Source organism: Mustela erminea, chromosome X (genome assembly GCF_009829155.1).
Source record: "Mustela erminea isolate mMusErm1 chromosome X, mMusErm1.Pri, whole genome shotgun sequence".
In the NCBI taxonomy this organism is placed as follows: Eukaryota; Metazoa; Chordata; class Mammalia; order Carnivora; family Mustelidae; genus Mustela; species Mustela erminea.
Window position 1 is genome coordinate 118650051 of NC_045635.1, and position 22749 is coordinate 118672799.

A 22749-nucleotide genomic window follows, 5' to 3' on the forward strand; every position below is an offset into this window, starting at 1 on the left:
TGGTATAGCTATTTTAACAATATTAATTCTTCCAAACCATGAATGTGGTAAATCTTCCCATTTGTTTGTGTCATCTTCAATTTCTTTCATTACTATCTTATAGTTTTCAGAATACAGGTCTTGTAACTCCTTGGTTAAATCTATTCCTGGGTATTTTATTTTTTGATGTAATCGAAAGTGGGATTATTTTCTTAATTTTACTTTCTGATTGTTTGATATTTGCAGGTAGAAATGCAACACATTTCTGAATTAATTTTGTATCCTGCAACTTTACTAAATTCATTTATTAGTTCTAATAGTTTTTGTGAACTTTTCGCTTTTTTATATAGACGTTTGTATCCTGCAGCTTTACTGAATTCATTTATTAGTTCTAATAGTTTTTTTGTGGAGTCTTCAGTTTTTTATGTCATCTGCAAATAGTGACAGTTTTAGTTCTTCCTTACCAATTTGGATGCCATTTATTTCTTATTCTTGTCTTATTGCTATCATTAGGGTTTCCAGCACTATGTTAAATAAAAGTGGGGAGTGGGCATCCTTGTCTTGTTCTTGATCTTAGAAAAAAATCTTTCAGCATTTCACCATTGGGTATGATGTTAGCTGTGATTTTTGTCATATACAGCCTTAACTATGTTGAACTATGCTCCCTCTGTACTCACTTTGTTAAGAATTTTTATCACAAATGGATGTTGAATATTGTCAAATGCTTTTTCTGCATCTATTGAGATGATCATATTATTTTTATCCCTCATCTTGTTAACGTGGGGTATCACACTGATTGTGAATATTGAACCACCCTTGCATCCCTGAAATAAAACCAATTTAATTGTGGTGCATGATCATTTTCATGTATTGCTGAATTTAGTTTGTTAATACTCTGTTAAGGATTTCTGTGCCCATATTCTTCATGGAAATTGGCCTGTAATTTTTGTAGTGTCCCCATTTGGTTTTGGTATCAAGGTAATGTGGGCATCATAGAATGAATTTGGAAGAATTTCTTCCTCTTCAGTTTTTGGGATAGTTTGAAAAGGATAGGTATTAACTCTTCTTTAAATGTTTGGTAAAATTCACCCGTGAAGTCCTGGGCTTTTGTTTGTTGGAAGGTTTCAGAGTATTAATTCAATTTATTTGCTGGTAATTGGTCTATTCGAGTTTTCTCTTTCTTCCAGTTTCAGTTGTGGTAGATTATGTTTCTAGGAATTTATCCATTTCTTCTAGATTGTCTAATCTGTTGGCACATAACTGTTCATAGTAGTTTCTTACAATCTTTTGTATTCCTGTGGTATCATTTGTAATTTCTCCTCTTTCTTTTTTTTTTTTAAGATTTTATTTATTCATTTGACAGAGAGAGATCACAAATAGGCAGAGGCAGGCAGAGAGAGAGAGGAGGAGGATGCATGCTCCCCGCTGAGCAGAGAGCCTGATGTGGTGCTTTATTCCAGGACCCTGGGATCATGACCCAAGCTGAAGGCAGAGGCTTTAACCCACTGAGCCACCCAGGTGCCCCAATTTCTCCTCTTTCACTTCTCATTTTATTTACTTGTTCTCTCTCTCCTTTTTACTGATGAGTGGGCTAGAGTTCTATCAATTTTGTTTATCTTTTCAAAGAACCAGCTCTCAGATTCATTATTTCTTTTTCTATATTTTAAGTCTCCATTTCACTTAGAACAAAGTTTCTGTTCTAAACTTTATTCTTTCCTTCTACTAACTTTAGGTTTTGTTTGCTCTCTATCTAGTTCCTTTAGGTATAAAATTAGATTGTTTATGTGAGATTTTTCTTGTTTCTTGAAGTAGGCTTGTATCACTATAAACTTCCTTCTTAAACCTGCTTTTGCTGTGTCCAGTTGATTTTGGAACATTGTGCTTCCATTTTCATTTGTCTCAAGGTATTTTATGGTCTCCTCTTTGATTGCTTCATTGACCCACTGGTAGTTCAGTAGTATGTTGTTTAGTTTCCACATGTTTATGTTTTTTCCAGTTTTTTTTTCTTGTCACTGATTTCTAGTTCCATCCTGTTGTAGTCAGAAAAGATGTCATTTTGTTCATTATTTTCTGGCTATTTTTGTAGTTCTTCCCTGTTTCTTTCTTCTCTTGCTCTCTTTCCTTTTGATTTGATGATTTTCCTTAGTGTTATGTTTAGGTTCATTTTTCCTTGCATTTTATGTATCCGTTACAGGATTTTGGTTTGTGGTTACCATGATGTTCACATACAACTGATGAACAGAGCAGTCAATTTTAAATTGAAACTCTCTTAAGTTCTAATGCATTATTGATTTGCTTAGTATCTCTTATGAACAATATATTTTTCATCTTTATGAATCTACTTTATAAGTTTTTATTTTATGGATAGAAGCTTCATTCATAGTTTTAGCTTTTACTTGTCTATCTCAAGTTAATGGTTATATATGAAATGAGGTAACATTTGAAGCTCATCTTTCCTTTCCATATGGCTTTATAGTTGTTCTAGAAGTGAAAAATCTATAATAACAATCTGCATTCCTAACCCTAATATCTTTATTCCTGAAAAACATTCTACACTAAAAGTAATGAGGGTTCCTTGAGAAATGGCTGATTACAGAGGTGGAGCAGGAAAAGTACAAGATGAGCCAGAAATATCTTATTGTCTCAGAAAGAAAGTGCTTAAAGAATAAAGTAAGCATGTTTTAAAAGGACAAAGAAGCCAGCTTAAAAGGGTTCCCACTTCAAATGTGGGAAATTTGAACAACAGCATGAATAAAGACAGTAATGGATTATAATCTGCTGTATAAAATAAGAATTCAAGGGCTCATACTGATAAAAATAAAGATTAATAAAAGATGAAAAAGCTCTCTTTTAGGGTAGAATATGAACTAATATTAAATATTTCTTAATAATCACAAAGTAATTATCTTAACTTTGGAGGGGGAAACCTGGCAGAAAACTCTTTTAACCAACTGATAAAATTACTACCACCAGAAATGGAACAAAGGGACATCATGTGCTTTCTGATATGATGCACTGAGAAAAACAGTGACAATTCTGTGGTATTCCTGCCAAAAATGCATAAAATAAATCTAATAATGGAGAAATACTAGCAATTGAGGGACACTTTGTAAAGTTACTAAAAAGCCTGCACTTTTCAAAACTACCAAGGTCATGCCAAAGAAAGACTGAAAAACTATTCCAGACTTAAGAAAACTGAAAAGACATAGCAACTAAATGAAGCACAAAATCCAGGATTGGATATTCAACCTAAAAATTTCCTGTTGGTAATAGCTAGAGAAAATCTTAATGGGGCCAGTACATTTAAAAGTAGCATCATGTCAGTGTTAATCTTGATTTTGATAGTTAGGCTATGGTTTCATAGGACAGTGTACTTGTTTATAGAAAATGCATGCTGTAATAGTAAGTGGAAATGAGTCTTTATGTTTGCAAGTCTCAAATGGTTTAGGAAAAAAGATCTCTCTCTCTCTCTCTCTCTCTCTCTCACACACACACACACACACACACACACACACACACACACTATGACAAAAAGATAAACCAAATGGGGTAAAATGTTAATAACTGGTTCACCTGAGGGAAGCATATGTAGGAATTCACAAAAACCCTACAAGTCTTTTACACATTTGAAATTATTTCAAAACAAGTTTTAAAGGAATGGAAATTAAGAATTAATGTGTCACCAAGATCTGTAAAGAACTTACCCAATTCAACACCCAAACAACAAATGGTCAAGAAACGGGCAGGAGACATGAATAGACATTTCTCCAAAGAAGACATACAAAGGACTAACAGACACATGAAAAAATGCTCAACATGACTCAGCTTTGGGGAAATATAAATCAAAACCACAGTGAGATACCAACTCACACCAGTCAGAATGGCTAAAATTAACAACTCAGGAAACAATAAATGTTGGTGGGAATGCAAGCTGGTACAGCCCCTCTGGAAAGAGTATGGAGGTTCCTCAAAAAGTTAAAAATAGAGCTACTCTATGACCCAGCAATTGCACTACTAAGTATTTACCTGAAGGATACAAACATAGTGATTCCAAGTGACACCTGCACCCCAAGGTTTATAGCAGCAATGTCCACAATAGCCAAACTATGGAAAGAGCTCAAAGGTCCATCAACAGATGAATGAATAAAGATGTGGCGCACGTGTGCACGCACGCACACACAAACATACAGGAATATTACTCAGCCATCAAAAAGAATGAAACCTTACCATTTGCAATGAGGTGGATGGAACTAGAAGGTATTATGCTGATTGAAATAAGTCAGTCAGACAAAGACCATGATATGATTTCACTCATATATGGAATTTAATAAACAAAACAGGATCACAAGGGAAGGGAGGGAAAAATAAGATAAAATCAGAGGGGAAGACAAACCATAAGAGACTCTTAACTCTAGGAAACAAACTGAGCATGGCTGGAGGGCAGAATGGTGAGGGGATGGGGTAACTGGGTGATGGGCATTAAGGAGGACACATGAGGTAATAAGCACTGGGTATTATATACAACTTATGAACCACTGAACTCCACCTCTGAAAGTAATAATATACTATATATTAATCATTTGAATTTAAATAAAATTTAATTTAAAAAGAATTAATGTGTAAAAATATTTTACACTTTAAAATTTACTTTCATATTCTTTTTCTCACTTGAGACTCACACCAACTTTGTGAGAGGGCATTTTTCTTCACTTTTTACAAATAAGGAAATTGGGTTTCAGAGACACTCAATGGCTTATCTAAGAAAGAACATGTCAGGGCACCTGGGTGGCTCAGTTGGTTAAGTGACTGCCTTCAGCTCAGGTCATGATCCCAGAGTCCTGGGATCAAGTCCCGTATCAGGCTCCCTGCTCCATGGGGAGTCTGCTTCTCTCTCTGATCTTCTCCCCTCTCATGCTCTCTCTCACTGTCTCTCTCTCAAATAAATAAATAAAACCTTAAAAAAAAAGGAAGAACATGTCAGATATAAAACCTGAACCAGCTATTCTCACCCGTGGTCCAACTTTCTTTTTACAATTCCATGTTGCCTTTTATTTTATTTTTGTTTTACCCTCTTACACTATTGGTGGGAATGAAAGCTGGTACAGCCACTTTGGAAAAACAGTGTGGAGATTCCTCAAAAAATTAAAACTAGAGCTACTCTATGACCCTGGAATTGCTACTGGGTATTTACCCCAAAGATACAGAGGTAATGAAAACAAGGGCCATATGTACCCCAATGTCCATGCTGCCTTTAAAGTTCATGTCTTATGGGGGTGCCTGGGTGGCTCAATCGGTTAAGCATCCAACTCTTGATTTTGGCTCAGATCATGATCTCAGGGTCATGAAACGGAGCCCTGCATTGGGCTCCACACTGGGCATGAAGTCTTCTTAAGATTCTCTCTCTCCTTCTCATTCTGCCTTACCCCTCCTACTCACGTTATGTTCGCCTTATGCAAGTTACTCATCTCCTCTGGAACTTCATTTCCTCATCTATGATTGGTTTTCATTAGCAGGCTACTCTGTAGGTCTGTCTCTCATTTAACAACAAAATAGCCCTTAGAACGAGCAACTGGCACTGTCCCCTCCAACTCTGAACTTCTGTGATTCCATCCCCATTTTGCACAAACACAGGGGTACTTATTGGAACCAGTCTGAGATTTGAGAAAGATACATACCTCCTCTTACCTAGGGAGGGTTTTTACTCAAAGAGTCCATTTCCCATATTGAGAGAACTAGGCACTGAGTGGACAGGAGAAGCCAAAGGTGCTGAAGGAGGCTAGCAGGAAAGCTTAGGGAACCTAACAGGAGAAGGTGCTGGAACTCAGCTGAGGGCCAACCAGAGATGCTCCTAGGGCTGAGAGAAGTACTGTTTCCTTCTCTCAGATAACCCTAGGACTGTTGGCCTCTCCCAGGAGGATCACGATGGTGGCACATTGATGAAGGGAGTTTTCTGGAAGTACAATTGCCTCTTTACTCTGGGAAAGCATGAAACATCCAATCCCAGATATAGCAGGAATGCTCCCCCAATTGAGAGAGAAAACAGAAAATGTTACAAGGTAGCCCTCAGGATGTTGCAATGGACAATTTCTTCCCTAAAAATCGTGTCTTATCATTAGGACAGTAGCATATTTTGAACTGAGAGAAAGCAAGACCAACATGAAACCTTATTTTATTCTTCTGACTACTTCTTATTGAAGAGTAAACATTTTTTAATTTAAGTTTTATCATTAAATTTATAGATACTAGGATAAAATAAGAGAGGTGAACTAACTACACATTAAATTTAAAATGCAGGTAATATAGTCACTGCAAGACTAATAAATCACAATTCTCCACTGAAAAATAATATGCAATCTGTGTATAGCAGTTTGTGGTTTGCCAAATACTTTTATGTTGTATCATTTGATCTTCACCGCAGTCTTGTGATTTAGATCCTATTACTCTCCATGTTCATTAAAAAGGAGACTGAGGCTCAGAAGAATTAAGCGAGTTGCTCAAGCCACATAGTAAACAAGACCATGATGATTTGAACCGAAATTTCAAAAGTTCTTTTCTTTCCCTGATGCTGCCCTGAAATGTGCTTCCCTCTTTTACATAGCATATATATCCCTTAGAGAACACATAGCCAGTTTTTATTTTATTTTTGCCACACTGTGACCCTGCCTGTTCTCATTACAAATAGCATCGCTGGTAGTAGAGAGCACCAATATGCATGTGTCCACTTGGATATGACAGCTCACGTGACGTGCATGTCACATGCAGTCTCCTTAGATTCATCATGATGCCAGAGACTTTCTTTTTTTTTTTTCTTTTTAAATTTTTTTTTTTTTTAAAGATTTTATTTATTTTTCAGAGACAGAGGGAGAGAGCGCGAGCGAGCACAGGCAGACAGAGAGGCAGGCAGAGGCAGAGGGAGAAGCAGGCTCCCTGCCGAGCAAGGAGCCCGATGTGGGACTCGATCCCAGGACCCTGGGATCATGACCTGAGCCGAAGGCAGCTGCTTAACCAACTGAGCCACCCAGGCGTCCCGAGACTTTCTAAACTATATGAAAATGCCAGAAACAAACCAAGTGTATAAGTTCTTGTATGTTCGAGGTGACTAATTATATTAATGTAATTAGGATAGAGGAAAAAAAATGGGAATAAAAATCTAGCACAATATACTAAAGGAAATAAAGTCTAGATTATAGCACAATGGAAACATACATGAATAATACAAATTATTCAGTAATAAGACATTAATTTATAGAAATCACTCAGTTATAGAAATCTGATTTTCTAGTTCTGTATCTTTGGGACGGTGGGTGTATTTGGCACTATCCTTCTCCTGCATCATCTGAGAATCTGAACAAAGTTGGGTCTCTCTAGTTTTGAGACAGGAGTGTGTACCTGAGAAATTCAGGTGGAGTATTATACAATCATGAAGAAGAGAGATCTGTGTGTTCTATCTGTGTCTCCTGACATATATCTCTTTTTCAAATTTATTTTTTATTTATTTTCAGCATAACAGTATTGTTTTTGCACCACACCCAGTGCTCCATGCAATCCGTGCCCTCTCTAATACCCACCACCTGGTTCCCCCAACCTCCCACCCCCCCACCACTTAAAACCCCTCAGATTGTTTTTCAGAGTCCATAGTCTCTCATGGTTCACCTCCCCTTCCAATTTCCCCCAACTCCCTTCTCCTAACTCCCCATGTCCACCATGCTATTTGTTATGCTCCACAAATAAGTGAAACCATACGATAATTGACTCTCTCTGCTTGACTTATTTCACTCAGCATAATCTCTTCCAGTCCCGTCCATGTTGCTACAAAAGTTGGGTATTCATCCTTTCTGATGGAGACATAATACTCCATAGTGTATATGGACCACATCTTCCTTATCCATTCATCCGTTGAAGGGCATCTTGGTTCTTTCCACAGTTTGGCGACCGTGGCCATTGCTGCTATAAACATTGGGGTACAGATGGCCCTTCTTTCTGACATATATCTTGATCTCTCAACATTACTCGTTCAACATATCTGCTAGTAGAAAAATGTGTCTTTGGATTCTGTGAACCCCATGTATCTATCTGGAAGGAGACAAACTGAATTTTGGATTTTCAAGTGGGATTTTGTAGGGAGAAGGAGAGATACCAGGAATGTTTCCTTTTTAACACACCAGTATGAATTTGTTAACCATAAGAATATACTAATTTAGTACTTAAATAAACATGTAAAAATGTTTTAGGACATTTGGTAAGCTGGAGAGGGTGAAGCTATACCTTTTCATTCCTCTCTCTAGGCCAAGAGGTCTCCACGGCCCTCTTGATGCGGTTACTCTAAAAAGCAGTCCAAGGGGTGCCTGATTAAGGAGGGGGAGAGGTTTATGGGCAGAAGCCTGGATCTTAGTGGCACCCATATGACTCACAAATATCCCCTCCAAAGCGGCTTTCTGCACCTTGCTGAATATTCAAGTGCCCGGTTGGTTTACCCAATCGGTGCACACCTCTCTAGAGCTGAAGAAGCAAGGGACACTTTCATGCTTGTTTGGAGGCAATGTTACAAGTCTGGCTGCTAGTTTATATGGGGGTGGGGTTTAAGGCCTGGGCTTTAAGGCTTAAGAGATAAGCACTGGAGATTACTCCCTTGGCCTTGGGCCAATGGTTCTGCTAAATACTGGGGTCTGAAACACTACAGAACATTCTGAGCTACAGCTGTCCCGATTAAGTTCCTGAGCCTGAGATAAGATAACACAGTGTACTCTGCCTCTGCCCCCAGCATCTTCACACAGTTGAAAAGGAACATTCCAGGGTCACTTGAGAGGAGAGAGGAAGGACAGTGACGTGCAGCCCAAAGCAAGGTGAACGGAGAAGGAAGGGCTAGCAGGCCTTAGCATTGGTGGGAAAGCATCTGGGGTAGCAGGAAGCTGGTTAACATGAACATTAGGAGTCTATACATTTTTAGCTACTGATACTACTCACCTCTTCCCAGCTGCTTCCCCCTTGCCTGTATCTCCTCCCTCCCTCCAAGTTGGGAAGAATTTCCCAAAGTTACTGCTCAGCTCTGTGATCAGTTCTGGCCAGGGTATTTCTTGTTTTCTAAGAACTCAGAGCCCCCTCAGAGGTGATACCTGTGGTTGCCTCTTGTTTCCCTTCCAGACTCCCTCTGTCACAGAGTTATAAGGAAGAGGACTAGGGCAGCAGGAGCCTAATTAGCTCTGGATCCCCAGCAGACCTGCCTCATTCACAGAAGTCCAGTGTATAACAATTGTTCCATGGAAGGGCTTGTGCAACAGTCAGAGAAGCTGAGACTGTGGTACTGTGCCACCAATGTATTGCTCTCTTGGGTCTCAGGCTTCTAGGGTGCCTGTCCTTGTGTATGGTCCTTGTTCAAGGGCCACGTAGGCAGCTCATTTCAATCACCAGATCTGGTGCCTGCCACAGAACGTTTGCTACTGGGACTAGAACCCTGAGCATCTCTTCTTGTATTAGGGTCTGCACATGGAAAGTGGAGCTGGACGTTCACTACTGCCCAGCGGTTCCACCATCCATCCGGTGCTGTGAATGGGCAGAATGGCCAGAAATCTGCCTCTGAGATTTCCTGTCCCTTCATTCAATCCACTGAACACTTATGGGGTGCCCAGTAAATACTTTGAGATGCTGAAGATGAACTGAGAGAAGGTCTCTGCTTGGCCCCCAGGGGCTTCTCATCTAGTGTGGGAGTTCACGTCACAGGAGAGTCCAAGGTTCATAGTCCCTCCTACAGACTCTCAGTAGAGGGATCTCTTCCCACTTGGGCCTTGGCCTGTTTCCTCTCCCCTCAGCCTCTCACTTCCAAGGATGCCCACTCAATTCTATTGTAAAAATACTAATTAGGGTGTTTCAAAATTATTTTGCCATTTTTACTATGTCAGTCATCATTTCACTATTTCATGATCAGAAATAGATAATTTTGGACAGTATGAAGAGTATTTTAAACGCTTTGTGCAGCCACCACTTCCATTTTTTATGTCAACATCTCAACATCTGTATCCTGAGATTCTTTCACCCACCAAACATTTCTGGATCTTCTACTCTGGCCCAGACACTTTTCCAGGCATGCAGGATAGAGCAGCTACCAAAGCAAAGTCTTTGTTCACAGAGACTTACATTCTAAAGTGGAATTACATTCACCATTTTGACTGATGAACAAAGTGCTATAGGATATGAGGGCTGTTAGTATGATAAATGCTATGTAGGGAAATGAAGAATAAGGGGTTAGAGATTACTGATAGACAGTAGACCACCTCTGATAGACGAGGTGGTCAGGAAAGTCTTTTCTGAAAACAGTGGGAGAAGGAGTCGGGGCAGCTAACTGGGGAGAGAGCCTCATAAGGCAGAAAAGACAGAAAATGCAAAGATCCTGAGGCCAGATGTGTGGTGAGAATAAGCAAGAAGGATAATGTAATCATGGGAATAGGCACACGAGATGAGGCATGACCAAGACGTTGCTTTTTATTTCAAGTGAGAGGGGAAAACTGTTGGGAAGATTTTGAACAGGGCAGTAAAAAGTTCTCACTTTTGTTCTAAAGGATTCCTGTGCCTACTCTGTGGGCACCGAGAAACATGAGCCACTGCCCCAAGACACTGCCTACCCCTTCCTCCTGGCCATATACACGTGGGATCCGTTCCAAGATCCCCAGTAGAAGCTTGAAACTGAGGATAGTACTGAATCCTATATAGACTATATTTTTTCCTATATGTATATATACCTATGATAAAATGTAAATAAATTCGGCACAGTAAGACATTAACAACTAATATAATAAAATAGAATGTTTATAACGCTTTGCAAGTTTCGAAATATCTCCTAAAATATCTTATAGTACTGCACTCACCCTTCTTGTGATGATGTGACATGATAAAAACGCTTAGCGATGGGATGCAGTGAGGTGAATGACATAGGCATTGTGATGCAGCATCAGGCTCCCGTTGACCTTCTGAGGGTAGGTCAGGAGGGTCAACTGATTCCAGACCAAACCACTACTGGCACGGAGAACTGAAGAGCAGCGCAGGAAAGCAAAACTCCTGTGCATACTGTAGGAAGAGAAGAGTGAAAGCTAAGCGGTTTGCAGCAGTCTGGGTGAGGAAGAAAGGCTGGGGCAGGGTGGTGGTAGAAGTGACAAGTGACTGAACTGCGGGTGTATTTTAAAAGCAGAGCCAACATAATGGCAGCTCTAAGGTCCTGGACCCAACTTAGCTGCCAGCAACTATTTGAAAAATAAATTTCAAAGCAGAAAACCGAAACTATTTAAAAAAACACAAATCTTCATTGTTAAGCAACGAATAATGTATGAATGCTGGCCAAGGGACACTAATACTAGGACATGAACTAAAGAGCTAAAGATAGGCAAGAAACTGCAAATGGTTCTCCAATGTTGGTTTTGCAGAACCTTTTATACTTCACTGTTTAGAAAAATAATTTTTTAAAAAGGAGGCAGGCACACAGTATTATTTCCCAACTAAAGAAAAAATCCCCTTTGAAATAGTTTTGTAAGAGGAGCCCTAAGGCTCTTTCATAACTCTAAAAGGTTGTGACTCCCGCGGCGCAGCCAGCAGAGCTACTAGTTCTCTGGGTGAGTGAAATTTAAACAAGCAAGAAAAAGTTTAAAAAAAAAAACCAAAACACTCAAGTGGAATCTAGTAGCCACGGACCCACCAAAGAACACTGAATTGTGCAAGTCGAAAGGTGATTAATCCTTTAAACTTGAGCAGGCTGGCCCTGAGACAAGGGCTTTAGCACTCACTCGTTCCTGGCTGAGCCGGGCCCACATCCGGGGGTCCACCGGGGTCCCCTGCCTTTACACGCTCCGGCCGTGAGCACCACCAGCCCGCCAGGCCGAGACCCCGCCCACCCCTTCCCCCCCTTCCCCCCCCCCCGCCCACCCCTTCCCCCCCCCCCCCGCCCACCCCTTCCCCCCCCCCCCGCCCCCGACCGAGTCTCTGCGCCCCGGGCGCCCCCGCCGGCCACGCCCCCACGCGGCGCCTGTCGCCCCCCCGGCCACGCCCTCCTGGCCACGCCCCCCGACCCGGGCCGCGCCGGCGCGCCGGCCGCCCAAGTGGCTGTGCGGGCGGAGCTTGCGCAGCCGCCGGACCCCTACGCGCACCGCCCTCCGCCCTTGGCCACCGTGAGCCTCCGCGGACACGCACTTCCTGCGAGGCCTCCGAGCGCACCTTTGCCGAACCGAGCCGAACCCAGCACTTCCAAGTCGTTAGCCATGGTGGACGAGCTGGTGCTGCTCCTGCACGCGCTCCTGATGCGGCACCGCGCGCTGAGCATCGAGAACAGCCAGCTCATGGAACAGCTGCGGCTGCTGGTGTGCGAGAGGGCCACGCTGCTGCGCCAGGTACGTCCGCCGAGCTGCCCGGTGCCCTTCCCCGAAACGTTTAGCGGCGAGAGCTCCCGGCTCCCTGAGTTTATCGTGCAGACGGCGTCTTACATGCTGGTCAACGAGAACCGATTCTGCAACGACGCCATGAAGGTGGCATTCCTAATCAGCCTGCTTACCGGGGAAGCCGAGGAGTGGGTGGTGCCCTACATTGAGATGGATAGCCCCATCCTAGGTGATTACCGGGCCTTCCTGGATGAGATGAAACAGTGTTTTGGCTGGGATGACGACGAAGAAGATGACGACGACGACGACGACGAAGAAGATGATTACTAGGCCGGGAGACCCTCGGGCCCGGGACGGGGAGGGCCCTGCACGCAGCCATTCTCTCCCCCCCTCCCCTGCCCGGCCCGCTCGGAGCCGCCGAGCTCCCTTTCGTCCCCGGATCCCCTTCCCTACCCTTACCCTCCGGTTCTCTATCATCCCCTGTAGTGCTTGCCTTTGTTCCAGGAGTAGTGCTCCAGTTACCTGCTGCTGGGGCCTCGCTCTGAAGCGCGCCGCCACCCGTTCTGGCCAGCCCCGGCACCCTCCCCTGCTAATTTGGACTGTGTCCTGAGCCCCTGCTATAGGGAAGGCCCCTGTTACAAACTGGTCAGACTACGCGCAGCTCTGCCCTGCCGACTGCAAGGCCTCCGTCTGCCCAGAGACCTACGCCGCCACTTCACCACCATCCACCACATGCCAGCGACAGACCGCAGCCTTTGAAAATAAGGACCAACCTAGAAGATGCCTGAGTTGGCTGCATCTCCTCCTCGGACATTAATTTGGACAGCTCACCAACCCCCAAGGGGCCAGTCTTTCAACCTGGTTAGTTCCCTACCTACTCCCAGAGTCCTCTCCTTCCCCACCAAATTGCTGCAGGGGCCTAGTGTGCCTGGCAGCCAAATTGTTGACATTTCTTTTCTCCTCTGCACCAGTTTTGCACAGCTGTCCTTTTACTTTCAAAACTACAGCAGTCCCAACAGATGTGTGTATTTGGACAAACATACTAAAAACAAACAAAAACAGGCACTCAGCCCAGCTCCTCAGTACCACCTGGAAAAAGCATTTACGTTCTTTTCAATAAATATCAAGCACTACAAAAAAAAAAAAAAGAAGAAGAAGAAAGGAGTGTCTTTTAATGGTTAAGTGCTATCATTGGCCTCTACCACTCTCTCTGACTCTCATTTTTTCCCCTGAGATCAGGGAACCTAGTTCAATCCCAGTATTTGCCACTGTCATCTCTAGGCGACAGAGGACAGCTATCACAGGATTTGATAGAGATTCTGGTACTCTCCTCACCAAGGCATTTCTTGAAGCCCTGGCAAGAGGATCGAGTGTCCTCTGGGGCGTCCAGAGTGGCATGGGTAAGGGGTGGTTGAGCAGGTTGTACACCATCCCAAAGTGGGACACTAGACAGTGAAAGGGGACACTATTAATAATTAGACTGGGACAACAAGCACAAGACACATAAAATATTACCATTTTCCTGAGCCTTTGGATTACTTCCTCAGCACAGTCAAGGAAATTCTGTCCTTTAATTCTTACCATCTGAGGACTGCTATTGAGTTAAGACTTAACAATGTAGCACCTTTCAGGTGCCTGAGCTGACATTAAATCCTGGGTCCTGGGTGAGTGTACCCATAGTAAATAGTGATCTTAACATTTCGTGATGCCAGGTGAACACTCTTAGAATCCCCAGCCATACATATATCCCATATTCCTGCCTGTGGAAATTGGCAAGATGCCTGGCTATCTCCTAAACTAGACCTTGTCCTGTTGGGGGCTATGCTGAGACCTCTTTATAGACCCGGAGGGCTCAGAGGCATTGAGGGAATAGGTGAGTGCTGAGAAGAACTCTTTGAAATGTTAAATCAGGGAAGTTTGGTTGTGGGGTTAGTGGGAGCTACCTCTGCCAACCAGGAACACTTAGGAGGATTTGAGGGGTTCACAGTTACCATCTATATATGCCCAAATGTATTCATTATACCGTAACTGGAGTCAGCCCTACCTTAAGATCTCTAATTTAGGTAATAAACTTCCCTATTACATAAGACCTTTTGAGGCTGGTTATTCTTTTATTTTTAATAGTAAACCTCACAGTGTGGATTTAATGAGATCCTGGTCATCATCCTGGTCACCTCACAGGCATGGATTCGTTGAAATCATGCCCATGAGGTCTTTACAGTTGTCCCTACTACATGGTGAACTTCCAGTAAATATGGGCTGTTACTCCAGACTTGGGATTGGAAGTCTATCTTGGAAAGCAGGTGTCTTGCTGTGAGTTTGGCTTTAGTAGGAAAATGTCAGGGGTGAGCGGGAACAGAGCAGGCCCAGGGAGAGTGGAAATGAAAGCACGCTGAGACATCATTTACTCACTGGGATCTGACATAAAGTCAGGTAAGAAAGTTTACTTGGTCAACAGGGGAAAGTGTAGGGCAGGAGTGATTTCTCTGGCCTAAGAAAGTTGTTCCTGGAGGGAAACAATGGGTGGATATGGTTTAGCAAAGGAGGTTGAGGCCCAAATGGGGTAGATGTGGGAAAGTGGTAGGCAAGAGCTGAAAGCTAGGTAAAGGGTCCAGGAAGACCAAAAATCAGTCATTCCATGATCAGTGGTCCAGGTATACTGAGAGGTGGTCCAGGTATAAGAGTGGTGAATGAAAGGTGGTTGCCCTCACAGTGATTCCGGTTTGTAGCTTTTATGGTGCCTTGAGCCAGAACTAGGTTGGTATCTAGCTACAAGTAAGGTCTAGAAAGAGAATCTGGACTGTGATTCGATCGGGGTGTGAACTTTCTGGGGGTGGGGAGAAGTTGAAGATGAGTAGATGGGATTTATTCCTCACCAAACCAAGTGAGCACATGCTCTGTGGGGAAGGCAGCGACTTCTGTACAGTGAAGCTGCCGTGCTAAGATAGCATCTAAGGAACATCCACAAAAGCTTGGCCAAGGAGTTTCTGAGATCTGAAACTCACAGACCCTGGGTGCACACGTGCAGGTGTGTGTGCGTGTGTGCGTGTGCATGAGTTTGCTCTGAGTGTGTGGATGTGTATGGTGGGGCAGGGGTGATGTGGCTATACTGGGAGCTGTAGAGGACAGTGTGGGAATCTGGCTACTTCGGGGGCAGATTCTGCAAAAAAGCACTGTGTTTGGCAAGGACTCTACCACTCAGGATGAAATAAATTCATGGTGGTGGCATAAGGCAGAGCAAAAGAGAATGAAGAAGTAAATAAGCATGTCTAAAGATAAAAGCAGGACTTGGATGCAAACTGTTAAGGTAGAAATGCTGAAATAGCAAAAACGAACTTCAGACTCCTGAATTCTCATATTGGTCATACTGGCCTTGAAATGGTCACTGCATGCTATCAAGAAATGAAAATAATATTAAAGGTCACAATCAATTAATCATGTTAAATCTACCATTGTATTTTGGAGTTCCTTAACCATTTGAATAGGTAAACACTGATATCCCTTCTGTGTTGCTGTGTTTTGCAGGATGGTATATGAAGTTAGAGGTACAATTATGTATGCTGTGTTTGCTTATTTTCTGCTGTTACAATGGTGAAAACCTCAGCAGTTTGGCAGTAAGCAGAATAGAGAGAGATGTCTTTTTGAAACTGTGGAACATTTGCTTTTTAGCAGAGGAATTCTAAGAAAATTTCTAGGTTCTTAAAGCAATTAAAGCTAATAAATGGGCATCAATTCAAGGTCCCGAGAATGTTTTCCTTGATGGGTGATTAGGTTGAGGAAATTGTATGGAGCATATTTATTATTTGCATTAAAATATGAATTTTGTTAAAGTTGTGTTTAAAGGATAGTTCAAGTATATTGCTTGCAGTCTTAGGACCACTTAGGTCTAAAGGTAGATACAATGAACTGGTTGGTGTCCTTTGACAGTACTGGTAGCCACTAACTTCCCTTAATGAGAATCTGATCATGGCCCTTGGATATTTTCCCCCTCCTGTCTGAAATTCCTCTTAAGTTTTTTGTTGTTGTTGTTGTTTTCATCTTTAAATGTTCTGTTGTCTGGAGACACTTTTTTTAATGACGTAATTACCCTGGAATGGAAGACTTGCTTGGAGTAATTATGAATATCATAGTCAGATTTGTTCATGGAGCAGAAGCCCTCCTCTGGATGAGGAGGGGGGCGGCGCTGGTGAGGTACTGCAAGGGGACTTCGGAATAGTGAGACAGAGCAGCATTTGTGTGTCTCCCTTTCTCCCCTTGGGCTGGTGTCTGAGGTGTGATCTGTAACAAATTTTTTTCTTATGATACTATTCATAACATTTACATAATTCCTCCCCTCCCTAAAGAATAAATTATTTCATTAGCAAAATTGCAATAATAGGTCTTTTATATTTTAGCCAAAGTCTTTATACAGTTAGTTTAATTGAACAGCCAATTCAGAGTCAACCAGTCAGCTCAAGATAAAAAACTGTCACATGACTGTTTATGTGCCTCATTTTATTTATTTTTTGTATGTGCCTCATTTTATCTTTAGTTTTAAAACAAATAATACCAGTAAAGGAAAGCAAAGGGAATTATATTTCAATGTTACCCGAAATAATTGTGATATATTTTATTTGTCTGTTCTGTAGACACGGATAATTGCATTGCCATACAGGACTTTTAGAAATGTTCATTTGAAGAAAAAAATATTCATTGTAATGTATGTTAAAATTTTAACATATACACAAGTAGAATAGTATACTGAGCACACCTTAAACCCATCTCCAGATTCAAAACCTACCAACATTTTTGCTACCTCTATCCCTTTTCTTTCTTAAAATTTTTATGGAATATTTTATTTTATTTTTGTCCACCGGGGCAGGGAGGGGCAGAGGGAGGGCAGAGACAATCCATAACATCATCATCACATGTACTGAAATTGACAATGGTTCCTTGATATTTAATACTCAATCCATATTCAAATATCTTTTAAATTATAAATAAAAATGTCTTTTTGATTATTTGCTTGAATTAGTTTTCAGAAAATGTCAACACATTGCACTTGGTTTATATATCTCTTACCCTTCCTTTATTGGTAACAGTTCCCCTCTACTCTTTTTTTTCCTATAATTTATTTGTTGAGAAAACTGGGTCATTTGTCCTATGGAATTTTTATATTCAGGATTTGCTTTATTTTTTCATATCCTTGCCCAATTTCCTCTTGAGTTGTTGATGTTTCTCAATTTTTTTTAGATGCTCCTTATTTGTTAGGGATCTGTGATTTATGTTGTAAATATTTATGTCCAGTTTGTCATTTACGTTCTTCATATTTCATTCTGTTGTGAAAATGTTTAATATATTTCCATTTTTTTCCATTCTCTCCTCTCATTCCTGTGCTTCCCAGTTTATGTGCTTTACTTTTTTCTTAGTGTTTATACCTTTAAATAGTGTATATACCTCTACTATTTTTCAGATACGAATGATCTGTTTTGACTCTCAGCCATGAAAGATGAGGAACTCAACATATGCACTAATTCTATTTCCCTATCAACTTTGTAAGTTACATCATTTCTATGTTGTTCCTGTTTGTAACACTTACATATTTTTATGTGACCATCATCCCCTCTTCTTGTAACGTTAATATATCTAATAAATGAAATAATTATCTTGTTCAATTTTCACAGTCTCTTTTGGTTAGCCAAGGTTTTTTTTTCTTTTCCTTTTTTAGTTGTTTCTTTAAAAAAAAAAAAAAAAGAACCTCCTGGAACTATGTGCTCTGAGTTTTTGAAGGTGAATGGTTTTGTTATGGGTAGAGTTGGTGGGACACACTTTCTCTTCTTTCATTGCTCTACTAACTTTTAGCATTGACTGTTATTTTGTAGAAATCTGAGGTCATCTTAATATTTTTCACTCATAATCGATTTGATATTTTTCTTGAATTCCCAGATATTTTTTCTTTACATTTGAATAGAGTATATCTGAGTGTTATTTATTGTTTGTCATATTTTGTGGAACCTGGTATGACCATTTAATAGGTAGGTTCAAGGCCTGATTCATTTATGCAAAGCTGTCTGAATTATTTCTTCAAATGCATATAATATATACTGATATTTATGTTGACTCTCCCTTTTACCTACTCTCGATATTTTAAATGTTCTCAGGCTTTTCATTTTTTAAAATATTTTATTTTTTTATTGGAGAGAGAGAACAAGTGGGGGGGAGAAGTGCAGAGGGAAAGAGAGGAAGAGTGAGGGGCAGACTTCCCACTGAGCAAAGACCCCGATTTGGGGCTCAATCTCACGACCTTGAGATCATGACCTAAACTGAAGGCAGACACTTAACCCATTGAGCCAACCAGGTGCCCCTGTTCTCGGGCTTTTAAAGTGTTTTCTTCATTTTTCTTTTATTCTGCTTACTTTTATCAATCCCATTTTCTATGTGCTTTACAGTGGTGTCAGGAGTACCAGTTGTTACTTGTGTTGCTTCCAACCTGGCTTCATTTCTGCGATAGTTTGGTTTTTCTTCCACTTCTTTGCCCAGTGCTGCCAGCTCCTGTTTTAGCTTCTGTTGACTTCTGCATATTTCTGAAACTTATATCTCTGATTTATTCTCTTGTTGTGTAGCTATGATTCCTTTTAATTTTTAAAGTTGATGGTGATATATTGTGGTACGATGTCAGTGATCCATTAAGTCATTTCTGTTTCCTGGCAGTATTTTTCTGTGGAGCATTATTTGCCATTTTCTCCCCTGTGGCAGTATTCCAAGAATCCTTTCAGGATCTTGTCTACTTCCTAGTAAGGCTACTCTTCCTCAGCAGGGATAGTCAGCCTTCTTTGTCTTTTTCAGTCCAGTCCCAAAATAATTTCCTCTGGCATAGATAAGTCAACATTGGTGGCTTGTACCTTGACTACTTCCCACTTTCCAGAGATGAGACAAATCTGATCCCCTACCCCTTTGTTTTAACATGTCACGGGTCACTTCAATAGCATCAGGAATAACCTGGAAGGTAATTAATATATATAATGACTTAGAATACTTCCTCACTACAGCTGTGTGTGTGTGTGTGTGTGTGTGTGTGTGCACGCACGCGTGCATGTGTGTGTTTCAAAAATCAATTTTACTATCAAGTTTTGGAACAACTGTTTCTTCCCATGTGTATCAGGAAGACAAATACAAGGGTTTTCGGCATCTGTACAGTAGAAGAGCTGCTTGTGTAGGCATCTGATCAATATGTATGCAGGAAAAAGAAATCTGTTATTCGTTGGAAGGAAAGTTGGGAAGGTTGAAATTAGTATTAGAAAATGGACCTTTGAAGAGATAGACAAATGTATATGGAAAGATCAGTTTGTTGTGAGCTGAGAATAGCTTGTTCTTAAAGTTTGAGTTCAGTGAGAATGTGCTGGTGATCAGAAAGATCTTTGATCCCTATTGTGACTTTGCCACAGATTTACCTAGCCAACCCCAGACAGTTTACTTGACTCTCAACTTCTGTACCTGTAACATGGGAATAATTACAGCTCAGGACTAATATAAGAAAAAACTGCTTAGGGGGCACCTGGGTGGCTCAGTTGTTAAGCATCTACCTTTGGCTCAGGTAGTGGTCTCAGGTAGTGGTCTCAGGGTCCTGGGATCGCATCTGGCTCCCTGCTCAGTGAGAAGCCTGCTTCTCCCTCTCCTCCCCACCTGTGCTCTCTCTCTCTCTCTCTCTCTCTCTCAGAACAAAGCAAAGCAAAACAAAACAAAACAAGAAACACAAAACTGCATAGCATCTTATCTGGTAATCAGTAAATGCTAACTTCATTCTTTTCTTCAATAGAGATTAGTAAAATAGAAATGTGAGATTGACCGGTATGGCAGACTTGCATGTTCTGGTAGAGAGATAATGATATTGGGGCGTGTGGAATATCAGGAGAAAAGCTATCTAACATTAAAATAAACAGTAATATCAGAAGGCAATTCATAGGAGTAGATAGTAAAGATTAATTAACATGTGAACAGCACTTGACACTTTAAAAGTCGCTTTGGTATTCATTTTCTTCTTTGCTACAACGACTCACACCAACTCAGCAGAGGATTTTTATTTACATTTTACAGTTTGGGATAGAGATGCTCAGGGACTTTTTCATGGTAGAAAGTGTCAGAATTGGGGCCAGAAATTCCCACCCCAGATCCAGTGCTCTTTTTATAATTTCATGTTGCCTTTGGAAGTAATGCCTTGTTCAGGTTGCTTATCTCTCATTGATCTTTGCTTCTTTGTAACCTGAAGTATTTTCATTAAGGGGTAACTTCGCAGGTCCTTCTCTCATTTAACAAAATAGCTCTCAGCATGAGCAACAGGCCCTGTCCCCTCCAACTCTGAACTTCTGTGATAACATCCCCATTCTGTACAAACACTGGCACTTGCAGGAACAAGTATGAACTTTGGAAAAAGATGCTGGGATTACTCTTTTATTTTTTAACAGCAACAACAACAATGCCAAAATGTTTATCAAAGGAGATAGATAAATTAGGATAAATTACATCCCTCTATGAGCTACAATGCTGGGGTAAAACTAATATTTTCTTTATATTTATGAGGGGAATTTCTGATAGGAATTGTTAAGGATAAAAGTAATTCAGAGATATATGTACAGGATGATGCCATTTACAAATATTTTAGTATTGATTTATTTATTTTGGTGGGGAGGGGTAGAGGGAGAAGGAGAGAGAGAAACCCAAGCCGACTCCACGCTGAGCACAACGTGGGGTTCAATCTCACGACCCTGAGATCACTACCTGAGCCGAAACCAAAAGTTGGATGCTTAACTGACTCTACCACCCAGGCGCAGTTATTGTATATTGTAAAATATACAAACATTTTAAAACCTATATGTGTATGAATGTATATTATATATTGTAAAATATGTAAATATTTTAAAACCTATATGTGTATGAATGTCTGTCTATGTGTGTGTATACATACACGTACAAAAGGTGAAAAGAACAGAATGATAAATGCCAAATTTTAAAGTGTTCACCTTAGAGAAAGGAGTAGCATGAAAGGAATCATTTTGCTATTTTATTCTTTGTTGCTCATCTTTATTATAATGAGTACTAGTAGTTGAAAACAAATAGAATTAGCACTTATTCTGGAAGAGTTATGGTGAAAATGAAAAACAATTGTTGGCACTATTATAAAATAGTGCTCTTGTGGAAACAATTCATATTGTAGGAACCATAAACCGATTCACAACTTATTAGAAAATACAGAAAATTGATTTTATAATTTCTGTTATGTTACTTTAATTCTACCGAACAGTTGATAATAAAACTGCTTTATCAGTGGAAACAAGCTATACTCAGACATTTACTTTAGTGCTACTCAGGTCAGTACGTTTGGATACCGGTACATTCCCCTCAGACCTCTTCAGGCTGTCTCTTTTCAGCTACTGTTGCCATAGTCCAGATGCTCATTGCCTGCCAGGTTTATTTGAATGGACTCCCAGATGATCCTTCTTCTTCCTGGCTCTCTTCTTTCTAACCTGTTCTTCTCATGGCTGTTAGTGGGTTTTTTTTTTTTTTAAGATTTTATTTATTTATTTGACAGACAGAGATCACAAGTAGGCAGAGAGGCAGGCAGAGAGAGAAAGGGAGAAGCAGGCTCCCTGCTGAGCAGAGGGCCAGATGCAGGGCTTGATCCTAGGACCCTGGGATCATAACCTGAGCTGAAGACACAGGCTTTAACCCACTGAGGCACCCAGGCGCCCTTAGTGTCTTTTGATACCTAAATCTAATTTACATTTGTATTCAAATTCCTTCAGTGATCCCCACATTCAGGAAATTTTGGAATTCCTTAATGTAACATTTATGTCTAGATTACTCTTTTTAAAAATTAACTTTTTATTGAGTTATAATTAATATACCATAAAATTCACCCTCTTATGTGGTTGATTCAGTCTTTCTAGAATATTCACAAAGTTGTGCAACCATCACCGCCGTCTAATTCCAGAACATTTTCATCATCTCAGAAAGATATTCTGTACCCATTAGCAGTTGTTCCCCATTTGCCCCATCTCCCTCCCCTCCCCCTATCCCTGGAAACCACTAATTTCTGTCTCAATGGATTGATTGCCTATTGTGGACACTTCATACAAATGAAATGATACAATACATGCCCTTTTGTGATTGACTTCTTACACTTAGTGTATCTGCAGGGTTCAAACTGGTTGTAGCGTATATCGGTACTTCATTCCTTTTTATGGTTGAATAATATTCCACTTCATGAATGTACCAAATTTTGTTCATCCATTTGTCAATTAATGGACATTTGGGTTATCGTGCATTTCAGCTATTATAAATACTGTTGGTTATAATTTTCATGTACAAGTTTTTGTTTGAACACCTGTTTTCAATTCTCTTGGGTTTATATCTAGGACTGGGATTGCTAGGTCACATG

At 40.8% G+C, this 22749-nt stretch overlaps 1 protein-coding gene and 1 long non-coding RNA gene across 3 annotated transcripts in view; one reads left to right on the plus strand and one right to left on the minus strand.

Annotated features, from left to right (window-relative positions):
• LOC116583332 overlaps positions 1-11842 on the minus strand; it is a 131316-nt gene extending 119474 nt beyond the window's left edge. Inside the window, exons 1-2 of one of the 2 annotated variants that reach the window (XR_004282686.1) lie at positions 11748-11842; positions 10839-11037 (exon numbers count right to left, since the gene is read on the minus strand). This is a non-coding gene — a long non-coding RNA (uncharacterized LOC116583332). Of the gene's footprint in view, positions 1-10838; positions 11038-11659 lie in introns of both variants that reach the window. The other variant, XR_004282685.1, reaches the window with a different exon arrangement.
• Positions 11843-12049: 207 nt separating this feature from the next.
• Positions 12050-13472, plus strand: LDOC1 (LDOC1 regulator of NFKB signaling). Its single transcript, XM_032330723.1, has one exon. It carries the CDS (start codon positions 12219-12221, stop codon positions 12663-12665), a length of 447 nt encoding a protein of 148 aa, XP_032186614.1. The 5' UTR covers positions 12050-12218; the 3' UTR covers positions 12666-13472.
• Positions 13473-22749: the final 9277 nt, after the last annotated feature.

Bases quoted from the DNA above. Each gene is read 5' to 3' on its own strand.
- LDOC1 (XM_032330723.1), top strand. From the start codon at position 12,219: ATGGTGGACGAGCTGGTGCTGCTCCTGCACGCGCTCCTGATGCGGCAC.